Genomic DNA, 18,124 nt, shown 5'->3' with positions numbered 1-18,124 from the left:
TATCCCATTGCTGAGAGTGAGGTGTTGGTGAAAACAGTTTCCTCACAAGTTTTTGTGAGGAAATTGCTCCCCAGCAACCCCTCCACCCCAGTCCTTTTATTTGCTCTTAAGTTTTTCTCCACAGTTGTCACAGACCCATGTCAAGTACCACCCACCCAATTAAAGTGATCCATATGAAGGACAACCCCCGGTTGAAAATTTGTAAGAAACAATTTTAGGACAAAGAAATGGAAGAACAACTCTGTGGATACTGTCTAAATTTGGAGCATTCCATGTTGGGATTTCAAATCCATCTAAGCTACATTCAAACACATTCCAGAAAGAGACTGACGAGAGATGCCAGGGCTATTTGGAAGATGGCAAGAAATCATAGCAAGGAGGGTCACCACATTTCACCCTGCGGTCTCAGTTTAGATTACTGTGAGTCTGGCAATTGAACTGACATTCCCAACAACTGTTGTGATGCAAATGCCCTTCCCGTGTTTCTTAAAGGGGTTTGCCACCCAAGATAAGGGAGAATTCAGCGTTGCACATACAGGCAAGAAGTAGGTTTGAGACATTTCAGATTTTACTCTCAAGAAAGAAGAAAGGATTACTCTGCCACAGAGAGATTCCAGTTACAAGAATTTGGGACCTGAGGGAGTAATATAGGTGGTGTATATATAAAGTGAAAGGGGCCTGGGGGACGGATGGGAGACAATTATGACAGAAGTGGCTGGTCAGAAAACAGCCAGGTGTTTTCACATTTTATTAGCTACAGTATAGACCCTAGAGCTGCCTCATTCCCTCCCCTCCCCCTCCCCCCACCACGGGGTCAGGCCTTCCCAGAAGCCCCTGCCTTGGCTGCCTGGGCCCGCTGGAACTCCTGCTGCAGCTGAGCCAGGGTCTCCCTCTGTTGCTCTGACTGCCGTTCGAGGTCGCGGAGCTGCGATTCATATCGCTTACTGAAGAGAGGCAAGAGAGACAAGCAAATAAGGAGAAATTAATGGGACTTACTAAGGAAGGTGATGAAAGCAAGGAAGAGATTGATGGGGAGGAACTTTGAGATCTGGGGGAGGGTTTGGAAGAACTGGACAACCGGGGGGAGGGGGGGTACTCTGGAGCTACACTATAATGGTTTTGGAACACCTCTCCCCCAGCCCTGTCGGGTGCATTGCAGGCTGGTGGAAGAAAGACTCACATTTCAGCTGTGATATAGTCCAGCCTCTTCCCCACTGTGGCGCGGGCCTCTCCCAGCTCCTGTTTGACCAGCACAGGACCCAGAAGTTTAAAGACCACGTTGGACCCATCTAGCAGGGCCAGTTCCTGGTGGAGGGATGGGACATAAATGATCAATCACTGCCAGTATAGGTCCCTCCTCGCCCCCCCACCCCCACCCCGCAAATCCCTCTCTCACCTCCTTCACAATATTATTTTCTGTTAGTTGCGCCTCAAGCTTCTGCCGCCCTGACATGGATTTACTCAAGTCTGAGGGTTGGGGGGGAAACGTTTGATTAGCAACATCAAATGTGCCGCCTGATCCCAACGCTGGAGAGAACAAAATGGAGCTGAGGAAGGAGGGAAGGACGGGGCGGCTGGTCAGTGGGTGGGGAAGAGCATTGAGATGGGGGAAGGAGCTGCCCGCGGGGACTCGGGCAGAAACATTATCTTGGTTTGGCTCTGGACTGTGAGTGAAGGGATTGGGGCGAGGCCACACCGACCCTGCTCCCTTACCCTTCTGTAGCTGCTGATATTTCTCCACTTCTCCCTGTAGCTTCTTCTGGATTAGCTCAGCCATGGCGGGGACGAAGGCCTGCGGGGAGCGGGAGAGGGGCGCAGGGTCTCACTCTGGGAGGTACTCAAGCTCCCCTTTCTGGCCTGGCCTGCGGAAATGACTGCACTGTTGAGAGACACCCTCCCGGGGCACCGCAGCCTCTCCCCGTCCCGCAGAGCCACTCTATCCCGGTCCCAGGGGGAGGCGGCTGAGGCTAAGACCCCCAAACCCCTCAACCGTAACCCAGCCCTACTCACGTTCTCCCTTCACTATTACTAAACCTGGAAGTAAACAAAGGATGCTGGGAAAAGAGGGTGCCGGAAGTTGTCCTCCTACGCATGTCGGGAACTGTAGTTTGGGCAGGTTTAATGAATGGTGTTCCGCCAAAAAAAGACTGGACTCGGGAAGGTTTAGGCAAGATGGGGAAACGAAGCCGGAAAGAGAAACTGTATTGTTTCTTGGGCCCCAGCCTCAGATTACCTTTCATTCATTACTCGGGCATAAGCTGCTGCTAGAGAGAGAGAGAGAGAGAGAGGAGAGAGAGACAGAGAGAGACAGAGAGAGAGAGGAGAGAGAGACAGAGAGAGACAGAGAGAGAGAGAGGAGAGAGAGAGCGCGCGCGCGCGCAAGAGCCCTCATTTAAGATGGCGCTTAGAAGGCTTCAGATCTGGTACGGCGCTGATTGGATGAGGGCCGGCCGACTTCCGGGAGCTTCCAAGCCGACTGTGAGACAGCTGAGAGGAGTTTTGCACGTGGATCGTCGTTCGGGTGGGCTAGATGGAGACAGTCCCCAAACCGAGCAGAGATGTCCCGCCCAAGAAGAACAGACTTCAGGCCAAGAAGAAGGTAGAGACCTCCCTGGGGTGGAAGAGAAGTTTTTAGCTGTGGGGTCGCGGGGGGCGGGGCGCGGCGCGGGCTGCGGAGTGTTAAGAGCTCCTGCTCTGCCCGTAGAAACCCCGGAGGTACTGGGAGGAAGAAACCACTCTGACCGCTGCTGGAGCTTCTCCGGGGCCCCCTGGTAACAAGAAAAGGAATCGTGAGCTCCGCCACCAGAGGCCAAAGAACACTAACAACCCCAAAAAGTCTCGGTTCTCCAGAAAGCCTCAGCTCCCGAAGAAACCCCGAGAGCGGAGGAACCCGGGGCCTCAGCGGAGTTTGTCCGGGGTGAGCCTGGGACCTGATAAGGTGGTGGGGCAAGTCGCCTTGTACTTTACGCGTGCGAGGGTTGGGGGTCAGCCCTAGCCTGTCTTCTAATTATTACCTCCTTCCCCAGGCCCAGGATCCATTTCCAGGCCCTGCCCCCGTCCCTGTGGAGGTGGCTCAGAAGTTCTGTCGCATTGACAAATCCAAAAAGGTGAGGACCAGCCAGAGAGTGGGGAAGGGTTGCAGCCCGAGAGTATATGAGTGGGGATGGAGGGGGGCTGTGTGGCTCTCGCGGAATCCTACATAATGTCCGGTTCTTCTCTCACCTCTCCACCACCAACGATATTATAGCTGCCGCATTCGAAATCCAAAACCCGAAGCCGACTTGAAGTGGCTGAAGCTGAGGAACAGGAAATAAGCATTAAAGCTGCTCGCTCTGAGCTGCTTCTGGCTGAGGAACCCGGGTAAGTGGACTCTCGTGTGGGCCTCCCCAGGCCCTGCTTTATGGGGCTGTCCCTTATCATTTTCACGCTGGTACACCCACTTCATATTAGGAAGTTTTACTGCTAATACTCACTCCTAGGTTTCTGGAAGGGGAGGATGGGGAAGACACGGCAAAGATACGCCAGGTGGACATTGTGGAGGCTGTGGATATTGCAAGTGCAGCCAAGGTGAGTCTGAGATTGGAAAAGGGGCTACTGGCTACATTGGTGGTGCAGAGCAAGACGGAAGTGGGGACTACAAGAGGGAATTATTGAAAGAAGCCAATTATTTCTTGACTTTCTCTCTCCCCCCCCCCCCTTTTTTTTAATGATATTCCCTTTCCTAGCACTTTGATTTGAACTTGCGGCAGTTTGGACCCTACAGACTGAATTACTCCCGAACTGGAAGGTAAGGCTGGATGTCAGTGACTCTTGAACTAGGATATGGTTGCATCTCCTTAAACACTTCAGCCATGTTCACCTCAGCCAGGCCAGTGTATGTTTAGGCCGATGATGGCCGGGGGGGGGGGGGCGGTCCTGTGATTTGCTTGCATGTGAGGTTGAGCATGTAAAAATGTCTCATTGGAGAGGAGGGGCTGGTGTGGGGCAGACCTCAGATGGTCTGAGTCACGGTGCTTCCCTGCACTGACACTGCCTGTTCCCCACCTCTAACAGACACCTGGCTTTTGGAGGGCGCCGGGGTCATGTGGCCACCCTTGACTGGGTAACAAAGAGGCTCATGTGCGAGATCAACGTCATGGAGGCAGTGCGGGACATCCGGTCAGTGGGGGGGCGAGGCATCCCATTCTCGATTGAATGACGGTCCCTTGACCCCTGTCCCACTGAACCACTCTTGCCTTCCTCCCAGGTTTCTGCATTCAGAGGCACTGTTTGCTGTCGCTCAGAATCGTTGGCTTCACATCTATGACAACCAGGGCATTGAGCTCCACTGTATCCGCCGCTGTGACCGTGTCATGCGGCTTGAGTTCCTGCCTTTTCACTTCCTTCTGGCCACGGCCGTGAGTGGCAATGGAACACGGGGACTGGGCGGCAGCCCTTGAGAAGACTGCTTCTTCTCTGGGATCCCACTAGAAGGACAGAGGGCAATCAGGACTCATTCTGATCTCTCTCTTTCTCTCAGTCAGAGACAGGGTTTCTGACCTACCTGGATGTGTCAGTGGGAAAGATCGTGGCAGCTCTGAATGCTCGGGCTGGACGGCTGGATGTCATGACTAAGAACCCTTACAATGCCGTTATCCATCTCGGACACAGCAACGGTTGGTCTCTAGCTGAGCTTTGACTCTTTGATCATCCTGACCTGCTTTGCTTCTATATTTGCACTTTGCACATCCCTTTAGATAGCCCCTGTTCCTCTCTCTTGATACCTTTTGGCCTTGAGACCCCATCTTTCCCAGGTATAATCCACGTAGCGCCTGTTGATAACCTCAGTTCCTCTTCTCTCACATCCAGGGACTGTGTCCTTATGGAGTCCAGCCATGAAGGAGCCACTGGCAAAGATTCTCTGTCATCGTGGAGGGGTCCGGGCTGTGGCAGTAGATTCTACAGGCACGTAAGTCACTTGTTTGGTCATGAGGTGCTGGGGAGGTCGCCGCTGGGTAGAAGAGTATAGAAAGCAGTATGCCTTTAGGAGCATAGACTTGCAGTCAAGCTGCCCAGATTTAAATCCTGGTGTTAGCCACTGACGGGCCACGTAAGCATGGGCACACTCCATAACCTCTGTGTGCCACACACTCTTTCGTCACCCCAAGAGTGGGGATGAGTATCTAGCTCAAGCGGCAGGAAGCTTTTTCTGTAAAGAGCCAAATAGAAAGACTTTAGGTTTTGCTAGCCGAGAGGGAAATTCGAGCATGTTATGTAGGTACTTAAGAGAAAACAAAGCATCACAAATTTTTAGGCCATAAAACTTAGAATATAATAATTGAATATAGCATTTTTTAACACAGGTCTGATGGGAAGAACTGGATTCCTCTTTTTGAGGATAACATTTTGCTCAGTTAAGGTTAAAAGTTACAGTATTCTAAATCATCAAACTCATTTGCAAATGCTTGTTAGCATTGATCTGGGAAGAGATTTTACCTATTTGTCTTTGAAAACCTCTTTCACACAGATCGTGAGATAGGTGGCGCTTGAAACGTTGTCCAGTTATAATGGTATCCTTGTGAGTTGTGGTGTGCCCACAGTGGTGCAGAGATGAGATGCCATACGTGGTGTTGGTGTTGACCTCTCTCCTGTGCTCTTGTGGTGCAGAAGCAGCCCCAGAAGAAGCCAATGAAAGCATGTGGTTGTGCTCCAGTAAAACTTACTTTGCAGACACTGAAATTTGAATCTCCTATGACTTTCACCTGTTTCAAAAGGTTTTTTATTTTTTTCCTACTACTTAAAAATGTAAAAACCATTTGGAGCTCCAGGGCTGTACAGAAGCAGGTGGTGGGCTGGATTTGTTTGGCGCATGGGCTGTAGTTTGCCAAGCCCTGGGCTTAGTTCATAGGCTGTCACAGGCGGCCCGTATCAACACGAGTTAAAGCCTGTAGGGTTTAGCGTGGTGCCCAGGGAGTACGGAGCACTGGCTTTCACCACTGGCATCCTTGAAGATGATCGTTCTCTTGAGTTCTGGCTGGTGATGTGAGGGGTAGGAGTAGGGGGCCTGCTTCGAATTGCTGCCTCTCCTGAGAGTTTGCAGCTGCCCAGCTGTGCTGTCTGATTCGTACATATGTGTGGACCTGGTGCACTGTTTTCCGCATGAGTTCCCTCTAATGGGATCAGTGGATGTTCCTCTTAATTCCTTTCATTGTCAGGCACTCACTGGGCACCTGCTGCGGACTAGGCTCTGTGCTGAGGTTCTGGGGGTACAAGGGTGAATGGGCTGTTGAGCCTGTCATGGGGCAGTATTCTACTTTATGTTCAGAAACGGGACTGTGGTTGACGGAAACGATTAGCCAGGAGACACGCTTAGTTCCTACTAAGTTGTCTTCTGTTGCCCCAGATTTAATGTGTCCATCGCGGGATAGGTCACCCCACTCCCCAGAGTTCCTCCAGGCTTGCTCCCTTTCTGCCACACTTTCCAGTCACCCAGAATTTGACTGGACACCTCCAGCTAGCTCCATTGCCCTGTGATCTTCAGCCATCAGTAAGGGCAGGAACCAAATTGCTGTTGACTGGGTGCTTTCTGGGTGCCCAGGCTCTACTGCTTGTTTTGGTGGCATCCTTTCGTTACTGCCCACACTTCCCTGTGAGGTCCTGGCTGCTTTCCCCTCAAGGGCCTCTCTGAGGTCCATTTCTGTCCATTCTTGCTGCCTCTTATTGAACACATGTGATATTCACAGACACTTTCCAGCCTCTGATTGTTCCTCCTGCTGGCAAGTCCTGGGTGCTGCTGGCAGACTAATCTGCTTTCCTCCTTTTACACTGCTGCTCAGGAATCTTGTACATGAAATGTGAACTCCATCACTTTATTTTCAAATGGTTTCAAAGAAAGTCTGTAAAAAAAAAGGGGGGGGGGTGCCACCTAGGTGGTTCAGTCACTAAGCGTCTGACCCTAGCTCAGGTCATGATCTCACAGTTTGCAAGTTTGAGCCCCGCATCAGGGTCTGTGCTGGCAGCTCAGACCCTGGAGCCTGTTTTGGATTCTGTGTCTCTCTCTTTCTCTCTCTGCCCCTCCAGTTGCATGCTTGCATGCTCTCTCAAAAATAAACGTTAAAAAAAAAATTTTTTTTTAAGTCTGGGAAAGGAATAGCCCAGTAGTCCCCAACTTATAAAAACTTTTCAGATGCTCAGACCCCCTTGCCCTCCCGTAGTTGTACCTTAGGGGCCGAGAGATATGCTTCAACCATTTTTACTCTGTATTTGTGCCAGTTTGGCTTTAGGAGAATGCTTTCTGTGGGCCATTGAACCTATGTTGTCGTTTGCCTTCCCTAGACTGCTTTGGTCAGCTGCTGCTGTGCCCGAGGCCTAATCACGTAGTTTCCTGAGATTTGGTCAACACCTTGAGTACAGCTCTGGTCCTTGATCTTGGCCCAACTCTGCTTATCTCTGGTCCTTCTCAAGAGCACCTCAGATAAGCCACAGGGGCTCAAGATGAGGCTTACTGGCTTCCTGGAGGCATTCTGGAAGCTGGCATTAGGACTGGATGGGATTCTTAGAACTAGACTGTTTTCTGCAGGGTTAGTAGCATGGTAGTGTAGCCTGGATGCCCTCTGGTCAGTGGGCTGGTATTTGTGCAGGGGATCCCAAAGGCAGGTATGTGTGGGGAGAGAAGCCAGAATGTTCCCTTGAATTGTGGGTTGACTGAAGGGTGTGACCTGTGTCCCAGGAGCCCTCCGTAATTCCTGGTTTGCATTGATGGTCTTTCCATCTGATGCAGCTGGGGCCCTGATTGTCTTGTGAGAAGTGTCCAGCTGGGCCTCTATTCAGCCCCATCACTAGGCTAGTCCCTTTCATAGGAGTCCTTTGGTACCCTCTTCTTTGGCTCACAGCGAAGGCTAAAAAGAGAGTCTGTGGCCCCTTAGCAAACTTACATACCCTGGCCTGGCTGGTCACCCTTTAGCCTCCCTCTCTGAGGAACATCATGAACATAGAAACTCCAACCTTGGAAAACAAACTACAGTGCATGATTCCTTGAGAGGATTGCCCTCTCTTTTTCCAGGGAAAGAGGGGGTGGGGCAGGGCCTCCTAGCTTATTACTTCATTACTTCCTAAGGTTTTCTCAGGTCCTCACAATCTTCCAGTTGTGGTCTGTCATTGCTGGAGAGCAGTGCTGGGGATCTGAGTTTAAAGAGCCCCTGCTGTTTGTCCCCTTGTGATCCTCCTGACATTTCCCACTGATCCCCAAAACAGACCTCTGCTTCCATTTCACCATCTCCACACTGATATTAATTCATTTGTACTTGCTATATGTTTCTTGAGAATGACCTAGAACAGCTCCTAGAGGTCCTCCCTGATCACTGCTGTTGATCCTTCTCTTTGCTGAGCCACTGTACTCCCTGTGGGTACAGTGGAACATCTCATTTAGGTACAGATGGGTGTGTGCACTGTCCCTTTGATTAAGACAGCAGACACTAATGGGGCGCTTGGGTGGCTCAGTTAAATGTCTAACTTTAGCTCAGGTCATGATGGTCTGTGAGTTTGAGCCCCGCATTGGGCTCTGTGCTGACAGCTCAGAACTTGGAGCCTGCTTAGGATTCTGTGTCTCCCTCTCTCTGCCCCTCCCCCCTCATATTCTGTCTCTCAAAAATGAATAAACGTTAAAATATTGAAAGAAAAAAAAAAGAGGGAGAAGAGACACTAAAGAGACAGGCTGGACTTGAATTCTAGCTCTACCATTCACTCTTACTTGATTATCTTCCTCTGAGCTTCAGTTTCCTCATCTGTAAAAGGGAAATAAAAATTGTTTCTCCCCACCGAGACTTTATGCTTGCACTTGGCTATAGACCTGCACAGTAAGCCCACACTGCAGATTAATTGACCTCCCCGTCTCTACCAGGTACATGGCCACCTCTGGCCTGGACCACCAGCTGAAGATCTTTGATTTACGAGGGACGTTCCAGCCTCTGAGTGCTCGGACCCTGCCCCAGGGAGCAGGGCATCTGGTCTTTTCCCAGCGGGGACTGCTGGCTGCAGGCATGGGTGACGTGGTCAACATATGGGCAGGGCAGGGCAAGGCCAGCCTGCCCTCCCTGGAGCAGCCTTACCTCACCCACCGGCTCTCAGGCCACGTGCATGGCCTTCACTTCTGCCCCTTTGAAGACGTGCTGGGGGTGGGGCACACTGGGGGCATCACCAGCATGCTGGTACCTGGTGAGTGGGCCAGAGGATGGGGTCCAGTGAATGAACTCTGGATGGAAGTGTGGGTTGGCTTGTGATAGCCAGGAGCAAAAGGGCTTGGTTGGGTTGGAGCGGCTGGACTTGGTTCTGTTTATAGCTCCATGCTTCTCCCTCTTTCTAGGGGCTGCTGAGCCCAACTTTGACGGCCTGGAGAGTAACCCTTACAGGAGCCAAAAGCAGCGCCAGGAGTGGGAGGTGAAGGCCCTGCTGGAGAAGGTGAGCATGTACCTGCATGTGGTTTGGGCTGGGGGTAGGAAAAGCTCCCCATGGCCCCGGGGGTCTTGGGAAGAGTGGGATTCAGCAGCCCCCTGGCTTCCGTCCCTCTTTGGATCATCCTCCTGTGGCTCCTATGGCTCCTTACCCATTCCTGTCCCTCCATGACACCTCCAGGTACCTGCAGAGCTCATTTGTCTGGACCCACGAGCCCTGGCAGAGGTTGATGTCATCTCTTTGGAGCAAGAAAAGAAGGAGCGGATAGAGAGGCTGGTATGAATCAGGCCCAAGTGCCCAGGCCCTTCCCCCCCTTCACAGCCTCCCCCGTGCCATGTCCCCAGAAGTACGGCACAGCACATGGTACTGCCACGGTTCCTGGTCTCTGAGGCTCTTAGGGATTTTACCCTTGTCTCCTCTCTTAGGGCTACGACCCCGAGGCCAAGGCTCCTTTCCAGCCAAAGCCAAAGCAGAAGGGCCGCAGTTCTACAGCAAGCCTGGTGAAGAGGAAGAGGAAGGTCATGGATGAGGAGCACCGGGTAAATGACCACTGGGGGGGGGGTGGACCAGGTGTCCCGTGGGCCTCTGCCCTTGCCAGCCTGCCACTTCTCACCTTGCTGCCCTCTCACCACCCAGGATAAAGTCCGACAGAGCCTTGAGCAGCAGCCGCAGAAGGAAGAGAAGAAGGCCAAGCCCACGAGGGCCCGACCATCTGCCCTGGACAGATTTCTGCGCTGAGCCGTGCCCAAGGATGGGCCTGAGAGCAACACTTTCCCCCTCGACTGCCCGTGGGGAAATGACCCTATTCCTTGGAATAAGGAGGGGGCAGTATGCCCCTTCCCCAGCTGGGTAGGGACAGCTGGCTCCTGGGCTGGGTTGGGATTAAAAAAGGTGGGTTTTTTTTGGATAATGTGTCTAGATCATTCTTAGGACCTGTTCCCCTCCCTTTGCCCAGGATGGGACTACTCTAGGATCTGAGGGGTCACGGTGTCCTGCTTCTACCCCCACCTCATATCTCGTCACTATAGCCTTAGCCTTGTTCTTTAGGGCCCTTCCTTCTCTCTTTCCCATGTCCCTGGAGAGGTCCTTCCCATCCAGCATGGTCTGGCAGCCTCCAGGCTCCCCAGGTATGTGTTCTTGGACTCCTGGTGATGACCACGCTGTACTCGAAGAGGTAGAAAGACAAGTTTATTGAGGAGCTTGTGCCCCTCTCCTATGGCTGGAGAGAACAACCCCAGCATTATTTTGCTCTTCCTGGTGACCATCTTTGGGGCTGGCAGGCCAGGCCCCTCGATTTCTCTATCTTCAGTGATAGACTGAGCATCTGATAGCGGAAAGTGGCCATCTGTAGCCAGCTAGGGCCCCTGCCGTGGGCCTGGACGAGAGACGGCTGTGAGGGGTGCTGGCTAGACCCTGAGCTCCTCACTCTGCTGTGGCCCCAGACACTGTCAGCTGTGAAGCCAGGCTATTATCCGACACCGCAGGATGCCCAAGACTCCCTGGAGCCAGGAGCAGAAGGGTGCAGTCTTTTCTCCCTCAGAGCCTCCCACTAGCTTCCAGGCCTCCTGCATCTTCCAGGGGTCCAACCTGTGGGATGTCAGCAGGAATTTCCCATAGCAGCACCGGTCCAGGGGGTAGTGGGTGGCCCCAGCCAGCTTGACACAATGGGTTGGGGTGAGGCCTCCTCGTCGGGCACTTACCCCCACAAAGACATCTTCCAGTGGTAGAGGGGGTGCCCGGCTGGCCACTTTCAGGATGAGCTGCACGGCAGAAGCTGACAGCACATACCCTGTGCCAGAGGCATAGGGTGGAAAGGGGCCCCAGGTGGGAGGCCACTGCTCCTCTGATACCTGGTGTTTGCTCCCTGGTGTCCGAGAGGGGTGCACCCGCCAGTGCACACGGCCCAGGTACAAAAGAGGCATTGGCTGGCCCCTGAAGATGGACCTTTCTTCCCACTCTTCATCTTCAAACTCATTCTCTCTTGGAGGCTCCATGCTTTTCTCCCATTGTTCCCAACGGCCCCCTCGTCGAACCAGCTCTGATACCAGTTCAGGGACGTTGACAAACACGTCATCATCCGTCTTGAGGATGTAGCGGGCCATGGAGCAATGTTTGTATGCCCAACTCAGCCCGATGAGAGTCTTGAGAGTAAGGTTCCGGTAAGAGTCCCGGAAAGCCGCCTGCAAGATGTCTCCCCGAGTCGCTGCCTCTCGTGCCAGGTCGATCTCGTGGGATTCCCTGGTGGGATGCCGCAAACTTGGCTCTCCCAGCAGAAAGAGTGTCTGCACCCTGAGCCCTCGGGCTTCGCGCAGCCCGCCCCACGAAGCCCGAATGGCGTCTCTTTGGTTCAGGTTCTCTGGGGCCGTGCACACCAGTATGAGCAGGAAGGGTGGGGCGCCGGGACCCCCACATGCCTCCTCATTGGGGATCAGGAGGCGGGGCAGGGCCAGGGGCGGCCCTGGGGACGCCGGCGCCGGGAGCAGGGAGGCCAGCGAGAGGCTCAGCAGCTCCTCCCCGATGCCTGAGGGCCCGAAAAGGGTCCAAATAATCACCAGCATCAGGGCAGCAAGGAGCAGGCGCCGGAAGAGGCTGAGGGGCATGGTGTGGCGTAATCAGAAGGGACCTAGAGGGAAAGATGGGGGCGGTTAGAGTGCGGAAGCCCCAGATCTCCGTTATCCGGGTCCGTAACCGGCCACGCCTGGGATGGAGCGCGCGGCCAGGAGCGGCGTGGGGGCGCCTAAGCCCAGGAGGCGGCGCGGCCGCGGGGGTTGTGGGGTAGCACAGCCGGAGCTGCGGGGAGGTTACCTTGTCGTCGGGGCCCCGCCGCCCCAAAGCTTGGCTCCATGGCGGGGTTTCGCCACAGCGCCAGTTGCCCCTCCTCCACCCGCGGTGGCGGCTGGGTCCCGCCCTCCTCCCTCGGAGGGTGTAGTGGCGCGTGCACACCGCCTTCCCGGAAGCGTAGAGGCAAGCGAAATACCGGTGGCGGGGCCTCTGTGCGACCGCGAATGGGATTCCGATCAGTGTGCCTCGTACGCAGAGGCGGGCGCGGGACAGCCTACCAGCCGCGGCCTCCCTCCCCAAGTACGCAAGCGCCCCCTCGCTCTGCTGCGGAGCCCAGCTCTTCCGGGTCAGCGATTTATAGGGTTGCCTCGGTAGGGGAAACTCACAACTCTCCGGGTCTCCGCGGGCCACTTCTTTTCCTTAAGAAACCTAGGTTTGGTCAAGACCTGTGGTACTCACACTTGCCACACCGCCCCACGCGCTAACCCGAGCGCCTTGGTGGTCTTGAAATTGGCTTAGGCTCCCCCTCTAGGCCCAGTGTTTTCTCTACCTCACACCTTAGAGGGTGGGAACCAAAGAGGGTGCGCCACTTCTGGTAGGGCGGGGAGTAGCAACGCCATTGCTTTACCCTAGACCCAGGGCACCTGGTTTGGGTAGCTGAGTGAGGCCATCAACTGAGAGGAGAAACACCCAAAGGGCCCACTGTGGTAGCTTTCCGGATCAGTGTCCCCAGAATAAAGGAGAGAACTACATACAAAGAAGACTTAGGTGTATAAACTATTTATTAACAGACAAGGTCTACAGATTTATTTCTTCTTGGACACACCCACGGTGCGGCCCCTGCGGCCTGTGGTCTTGGTGTGCTGGCCTCGGACACGAAGTCTGCAGGTGAGAAGAGAGAAAGGTCACAGGTCATACACAACATAAAGGAAACACTTGGGGGGCATAAGAAACCTCCAGGAGTCTAGGGGCAGGCAGGGAGAGGAGACTCCCATCCCACTCACCCCCAGAAGTGGCGCAGCCCTCTGTGGGCCCGAATCTTCTTCAGTCGTTCCAGGTCTTCACGGAGTTTGTTATCCAGACCGTTGGCCAGGACCTGGATTTGGAAGAGCAACGTTTTACCCACTGACCTCCTAGGACTAATTCTAATGGGACACCCTGCCTTTCTCTAATCTCTCCCATTTCAATACACACCTGGCTGTATTTTCCATCCTTCACATCCTTTTGTCTGTTCAAAAACCAGTCTGGGATCTTATACTGGCGTGGATTCTGCATAATGGTGATCACACGTTCTACCTGTCAAGCAGGACAAAGGTCAGATACAGATGGCCTCCCTTCCAAGGCAGGCCCAGCCCACAGCACCCCCTTCCTTGTCCTCACCTCATCCTCAGTGAGCTCTCCTGCCCTCTTGGTGAGATCGATGTCTGCTTTCCTCAACACCACATGAGCATATCTTCGTCCTACACCCTGAGGAGAGGTTTTGTAATTTGGGGTTGAGTCTTGATTTTTTTTTTTTATTGTTTGTAAGCCCCACTATTCAGCCTGCAACCACCCACTGCACTATACTTTTTTAGATACAAAGCCTAACCATTAAACAGAAAAGGTTTTATTCAGGAGCGGGTCCAAAAGAAAGCACATCTTTTCATACTGCTCAACACATACATTCATCAAGTGATGGCTCTTAAGACACTGCAGCAGCACCCAAGAATGGTACCTTCTAGTCTCTGCATTGTGGAGGACCAAAGGCTTGGCTCTCAACGTGGAGCAGCAGCAAGAGTAAGGACTCTTGGGGTAATAGGGTTGATCAAGGGGTGGGATTGTGGTGCTCTGGGTCTCTAAGGGCCATAGTCCTCTGGGCAGGTCACCTCATCACAATGATTACAGTTTTCTAAGATCACAAACTTGATGGTCAGTGCTCAGAGATGAGCAGGCCACAGGGAGCTAACCACCCAAACCAAACTCAAGAAAACACACCGGTGGCATTGTGTCGGCATCAACACGGGTACTTTGCCACCCAAACTCGCACCTGAATGGTGAAGGATGGTGTGCCAGGTTGAATAGTGCCCCTCCCCTCACTCCACTGTATGTCCACCTAGAATGTGACCTTATCTGGAAAAACGGTCATTCCAAATATACTTAGTTAAAATGAGGTTAGACCAGATTAGTGCAGGCCCTGAATCCAATGACTGGTATCCTCACAAAAAGAGAGGACGCAGAGCAAAGGCCATGTAATAAGAGCGACACAGCTACAAGACAAGAAATAGCAAGGACTGTTGGCAACCACCAGAAGATTGATTCCTAGAGCCTTCTGAGGGAGCTCACACCTTCATTTTGGATGTTTGGCTTCCAGAACTATAGGAATAAGTTTTCTGTTGGTTTAAGCCAACAAGTAGCTTGTTTCAGTAGCCCCAGGAAACGAAGACTTATTTCCTCTCTGTAAGAAATGACCTGGAATATCAAATTATCAGAAGATATTAAGGTCTAAGCCTCTCATTTACAGATAGGGGTGCCTGGGTGGCTCAGTTAAGCGTCCAACTTGACTTCTGGCTCAGGTCATGATCTTATAGTCTGTGGGTTCAAGCCCCGCATAGGGTTCTGCGCTGACAGTGCAGAGCCTGTTTGGCAGTCTCTCTCCCTCGAAACAGATAAATGTGAAAAAAATATTTACAGATAAAATAGTATGTCTGAGGTTTACTTTAAAATGATAGAGAAGAGTGTAGATGAAACAAGAGTTCATATTTTTAGACGATATTCATAGGGGCTAGTAATTTTCTGCCCTCTACTTTTCAATGTTAAAATTTTTCCATAATCAAGTTAAAAAGTTGCTGTTAAGCTAAAATTTTTGAAAGCCCTGTTTGCAGACTGATACAAACTCGCCAACTTCCTAAGTTAGGACCCTAGATCCCCCTTTCTCAGCCAAGGAGACCACCTCTGCTTTCTCCATCCAGAAGAGTATACTCAGGGGACCATCACTCATTATTTGTAGCCCAATGGCCTAGACCATATAATAGAAGAGTTGGCACCAAATTAATATTACTCTCAGAAAGTATTTAATGCGGTGTTACTCATGGGACAGGACCTGAATTCTTCAAACATGGCCAGTGGGTTATTTCCCAGGTTTCCAAGTAACCCACAAATGACAGTATCACCCTGATTTAGAGGAAAGGCAGAAAACCAGCCAACCTTAAATAGACACAGCAAAAGTCTTCAAGTGGAAACAAAACACTTAGGAAAGGATCGTTGGTATACAATAATCTTATAAGGTCTGTATTATTTCTCAATATCCTCTTCTGCTTGAGTCAATTTCCATTCTTCATCCTTCCCCATCCAATTAATCTTACCATTTGTCGTTGTTGTTTTTTTTTTGAGGAATCCCTCATACCCAGCCTCCACTTTCTTCCAGTTTCTAATTATTACCCTCCCCACCCCCATTCTGGATCCTTAGCAAAAGACCCTCTCCAAGCGTTAGTTCTCTCACCAAAGAGCTAGGTGCATTCGCTGGCTCTCCACACAATTAGCAAAAACCTCTGTATCGTCTATCTCTAGGAATAACCTTTCCCAGTGATAAGCAAAGCGTAATAAGAGACTTATTACAAAACTCACAAATTACCTTTAAGTCCTTTGGTTAAATTGTTAAGTGGACTACAAACACATATTTAATGAAAGTAAATACAAAACCAGTTAATTTCAAAGAGGCAGAGAGAAAGGGATTAACACAAGCATTCCATTAGCCATCACCATCTTTTATACAGGCACATCTCATTTCACTGCACTGTGCAGATATTGTGGTTTTTGTTCTTTTACACAATGAAGGCTTATGGCAAATTCTGTGTCAAACGAATCTATCGGTGCCATTTTCCTAAAAGCATTGTGCTGGTGTCACATTTTGGTAATTCTCACAATATTTCACTTTTTAGTTAAATACTATAGTCATTATAGTGATCTGTGATTATGACTCCTTGAAAACTCATGGTTAGCATTTCTTCCAGCAATAAAGTATTTTTAAATCAAGGTACACACATTTTTTTAGACATAATCCTACACACTTAATATTGACTACAGTGTAAATATAACTTGCATACGCAACGAGAAACCAAAAGATTCATTTGACTCACTTTATTGCCTGGAACTGAGCCTGCCATATACATCTCTATGCTGTGCCTGTCTGTATTCACTATCCCATTTTAGCCTCATACCAACGCTTGAAAAAGGTACTATATTTTACACCATCTTACTAGTTTCACATAATAACCAAAGAAAGCAATCTTTTTATACACCGTTTAAGAAAAACGAAAGCTGTGCTTCCTGCAGTATAACATGAAAAAGCAAAGGAATTTGATCTGATGAATCAAAGCTAAGATATACAATTCTAAATTAACAAGTTATTTTATATTTGTCTCCTTTAAATTTTTTGAAACCAGACTACAGTATCCTGGATCCATTCCCTAACACTGCATAAATACACCAATTATGCACCAGAAGCAGGGGACTGTGAGCAAGACAGGGACTATACCCGCCCCCACGATGTCCACAGAAGGGGAGAAAACACACTCAGCCATTCCACAATTATACGTACGGGCCAAAAAATACAATAGGATAACGTCTCCATCTGGAAGGCCAGTTCATCAGGTTGGTGAAGGGAATCATCCAAGCCTGTGCTCCCTGACCTAATTCACAGCATGAACCAAGCACTTGTTCCCATCAACAGAAACAGGAAATGCGTTTCATTCACCTCTGGCATCAGAGTTAAACAACCTGCTCATGATGCAGTGACACCCTCCTACTTCCCAACTATTGGTTTCTTCATGCTGGGAATCTTGGCATTTCTATGTACCCCCCCCCCCCCCGTGTGCAATTATACAATTTCTAGGGTGGATGTATTCCCACAGTGATGGCTGCTGTTATGATGCACTCCTGTAGGAATCAGAAACCAAATTTAGAACCTCACAAGAGGATCATGGCTGATGGTCCAGTAAAATTTTAGTGAATTCTGGTAGACAAGGGAACCCACTCCCTTTCCCCTAAAAGTATCGTGGCTTCTACTCAGACTGTTCTCTGGCTTTCTTTACTTACCTTTTAGGGTAAATGTGGCGAGGGATTAGGGGAATTAATCACTCTTTTAACCATTCTTTTGTTTTTACCCAGCTAGTTGGGACGTGTGTTTCTTCAACCCTGCCTCACTTACAGCTGTCTTAACCTAAGTATCATTTTTAGTCTCCATTCCTTACCCTACTTTACCTTAATTGCAGTGATGGCAAAGGCTATCTTCCGCCGCCCATCGATATTGGTGTTGAGTACTCGCAAAATGTGCTGGAACTTCTCAGGGATTACTAGAGACTGACAGAGATTGGGGGAGAAACCAGACATCATGAATGAACTACCATCAAACAGTAACGTTAAGCTTGTCACACAGGGAGCAACGACCCCCCCCCCCTTCAGTTTTCTCACAACAAACTCTCCTCAGTGCTGCAGACAACAGGACATGAAGTGTTCAGGCCCAGGAAAACGCAACCTTTAGGAGGGGGGAGGTCTTCTGCCCGTTCCCAAAAGTACACTCTGAGTGGCAGACACTGGAGGTCCCCATTCACGCCCAACCTTTTCGCCGCTTTCGAGCGCTCTGGGAGGGACTCTTCCTTTGGCCCACTCCCCAGATGTCTTTAGTTATTCCCCCCCGGGGGGCGCCATCCAAAGACTCACACAGAAAGTTACGAACCCGGAGAATAGGCCGTTTCCGGCCTCCTAATAGCAGACTTTCTGTGTCCCAGTTCCGATGTCGCCAGATCCCGCCACTAACCCCAGGCTTACCATGGCGGCGGCCCCAGCGGCGGCGTGTAGGCCTCCAGTGGAAGAGAGAACGGAAGTGACGTCGTACCCTTATATAGCTACCAGACGGAAGAGGCGGAGCTATCTTGCA

At 51.1% G+C, this 18,124-nt stretch overlaps 4 protein-coding genes and 1 long non-coding RNA gene across 10 annotated transcripts; 1 reads left to right on the top strand and 4 right to left on the bottom strand.

Annotated features, from left to right (window-relative positions):
- Window positions 1-546: 546 nt before the first annotated feature.
- Window positions 547-2,329, bottom strand: PFDN6 (prefoldin subunit 6). Of its 5 annotated transcripts, none has more exons than XM_015542521.2 (5): window positions 2,234-2,329; window positions 1,714-1,792; window positions 1,397-1,467; window positions 1,181-1,305; window positions 547-944 (listed from the first exon to the last, which is right to left on the bottom strand). In XM_015542521.2, exons 2-5 carry the CDS (start codon window positions 1,775-1,777, stop codon window positions 815-817), a joined length of 390 nt encoding a protein of 129 aa, XP_015398007.1. In that variant the 5' UTR covers window positions 1,778-1,792; window positions 2,234-2,329; the 3' UTR covers window positions 547-814. The 5 variants fall into 5 exon arrangements, with proteins under 5 accessions (XP_015398007.1, XP_007093284.1, XP_015398006.1 ...); XM_007093222.3 differs by having other exon boundaries at window positions 1,714-1,862; window positions 2,234-2,328; XM_015542520.2 differs by lacking the exon at window positions 2,234-2,329 and adding an exon at window positions 2,011-2,209.
- Window positions 2,330-2,434: 105 nt separating this feature from the next.
- On the top strand, window positions 2,435-10,319 carry WDR46 (WD repeat domain 46). The gene is made up of 15 exons (XM_007093223.3): window positions 2,435-2,599; window positions 2,705-2,917; window positions 3,027-3,107; window positions 3,248-3,360; window positions 3,480-3,567; window positions 3,726-3,787; window positions 4,054-4,158; window positions 4,247-4,397; window positions 4,520-4,655; window positions 4,849-4,948; window positions 8,879-9,192; window positions 9,341-9,435; window positions 9,610-9,705; window positions 9,855-9,968; window positions 10,066-10,319. The coding sequence occupies exons 1-15, from the start codon at window positions 2,531-2,533 to the stop codon at window positions 10,165-10,167; spliced, it is 1,839 nt and encodes a 612-aa protein (XP_007093285.2). The 5' UTR covers window positions 2,435-2,530; the 3' UTR covers window positions 10,168-10,319.
- On the bottom strand, window positions 6,179-9,652 carry LOC122238596. The gene is made up of 2 exons (XR_006217581.1): window positions 9,581-9,652; window positions 6,179-6,875 (listed from the first exon to the last, which is right to left on the bottom strand). It is a non-coding gene; the product is annotated as an uncharacterized LOC122238596 (long non-coding RNA).
- A 276-nt stretch (window positions 10,320-10,595) lies between the features above and the next one.
- Window positions 10,596-12,921, bottom strand: B3GALT4 (beta-1,3-galactosyltransferase 4). 2 transcript variants are annotated; one of them, XM_042986118.1, is made up of 2 exons: window positions 12,670-12,921; window positions 10,596-12,052 (listed from the first exon to the last, which is right to left on the bottom strand). In XM_042986118.1, exon 2 carries the CDS (start codon window positions 12,027-12,029, stop codon window positions 10,878-10,880), a length of 1,152 nt encoding a protein of 383 aa, XP_042842052.1. In that variant the 5' UTR covers window positions 12,030-12,052; window positions 12,670-12,921; the 3' UTR covers window positions 10,596-10,877. The 2 variants fall into 2 exon arrangements, with proteins under 2 accessions (XP_042842052.1, XP_042842051.1); XM_042986117.1 differs by lacking the exon at window positions 12,670-12,921 and adding an exon at window positions 12,235-12,533.
- Window positions 12,922-12,974: 53 nt separating this feature from the next.
- On the bottom strand, window positions 12,975-18,118 carry RPS18 (ribosomal protein S18). Its single transcript, XM_007093224.2, has 6 exons — window positions 18,016-18,118; window positions 17,449-17,547; window positions 13,591-13,677; window positions 13,405-13,506; window positions 13,215-13,306; window positions 12,975-13,092 (listed from the first exon to the last, which is right to left on the bottom strand). Exons 1-6 carry the CDS (start codon window positions 18,016-18,018, stop codon window positions 13,017-13,019), a joined length of 459 nt encoding a protein of 152 aa, XP_007093286.1. The 5' UTR covers window positions 18,019-18,118; the 3' UTR covers window positions 12,975-13,016.
- Between the last annotated feature and the right edge of the window lie 6 nt (window positions 18,119-18,124).

Source organism: Panthera tigris, chromosome B2 (assembly GCF_018350195.1).
Source record: "Panthera tigris isolate Pti1 chromosome B2, P.tigris_Pti1_mat1.1, whole genome shotgun sequence".
Taxonomy (NCBI): domain Eukaryota; kingdom Metazoa; phylum Chordata; class Mammalia; order Carnivora; family Felidae; genus Panthera; species Panthera tigris.
Note: the sequence above shows the minus strand (reverse complement) of the source record. Positions and strands in the feature narration are given on the sequence as shown.

Excerpts from the sequence above, each read along its gene's own strand:
- PFDN6 (XM_015542521.2), bottom strand. The coding sequence starts at position 1,777 with ATGGCTGAGCTAATCCAGAAGAAGCTACAGGGAGAAGTGGAGAAATAT. Across the intron at positions 1,468-1,713 it reads ATATCAGCAGCTACAGAAGG|ACTTGAGTAAATCCATGTCA; the intron begins GTAAGGGAGCAG and ends CCCAACCCTCAG. Across the intron at positions 1,306-1,396 it reads AAAATAATATTGTGAAGGAG|GAACTGGCCCTGCTAGATGG; the intron begins GTGAGAGAGGGA and ends TCCCTCCACCAG.
- WDR46 (XM_007093223.3), top strand. The coding sequence starts at position 2,531 with ATGGAGACAGTCCCCAAACCGAGCAGAGATGTCCCGCCCAAGAAGAAC. Across the intron at positions 3,568-3,725 it reads ATATTGCAAGTGCAGCCAAG|CACTTTGATTTGAACTTGCG; the intron begins GTGAGTCTGAGA and ends TCCCTTTCCTAG. Across the intron at positions 9,969-10,065 it reads TCATGGATGAGGAGCACCGG|GATAAAGTCCGACAGAGCCT; the intron begins GTAAATGACCAC and ends CTCACCACCCAG.
- B3GALT4 (XM_042986118.1), bottom strand. The coding sequence starts at position 12,029 with ATGCCCCTCAGCCTCTTCCGGCGCCTGCTCCTTGCTGCCCTGATGCTG.
- RPS18 (XM_007093224.2), bottom strand. Across the intron at positions 13,307-13,404 it reads AGGATGGAAAATACAGCCAG|GTCCTGGCCAACGGTCTGGA; the intron begins GTGTGTATTGAA and ends TTCCAAATCCAG. Across the intron at positions 13,093-13,214 it reads GGGCTGCGCCACTTCTGGGG|ACTTCGTGTCCGAGGCCAGC; the intron begins GTGAGTGGGATG and ends TCTCACCTGCAG.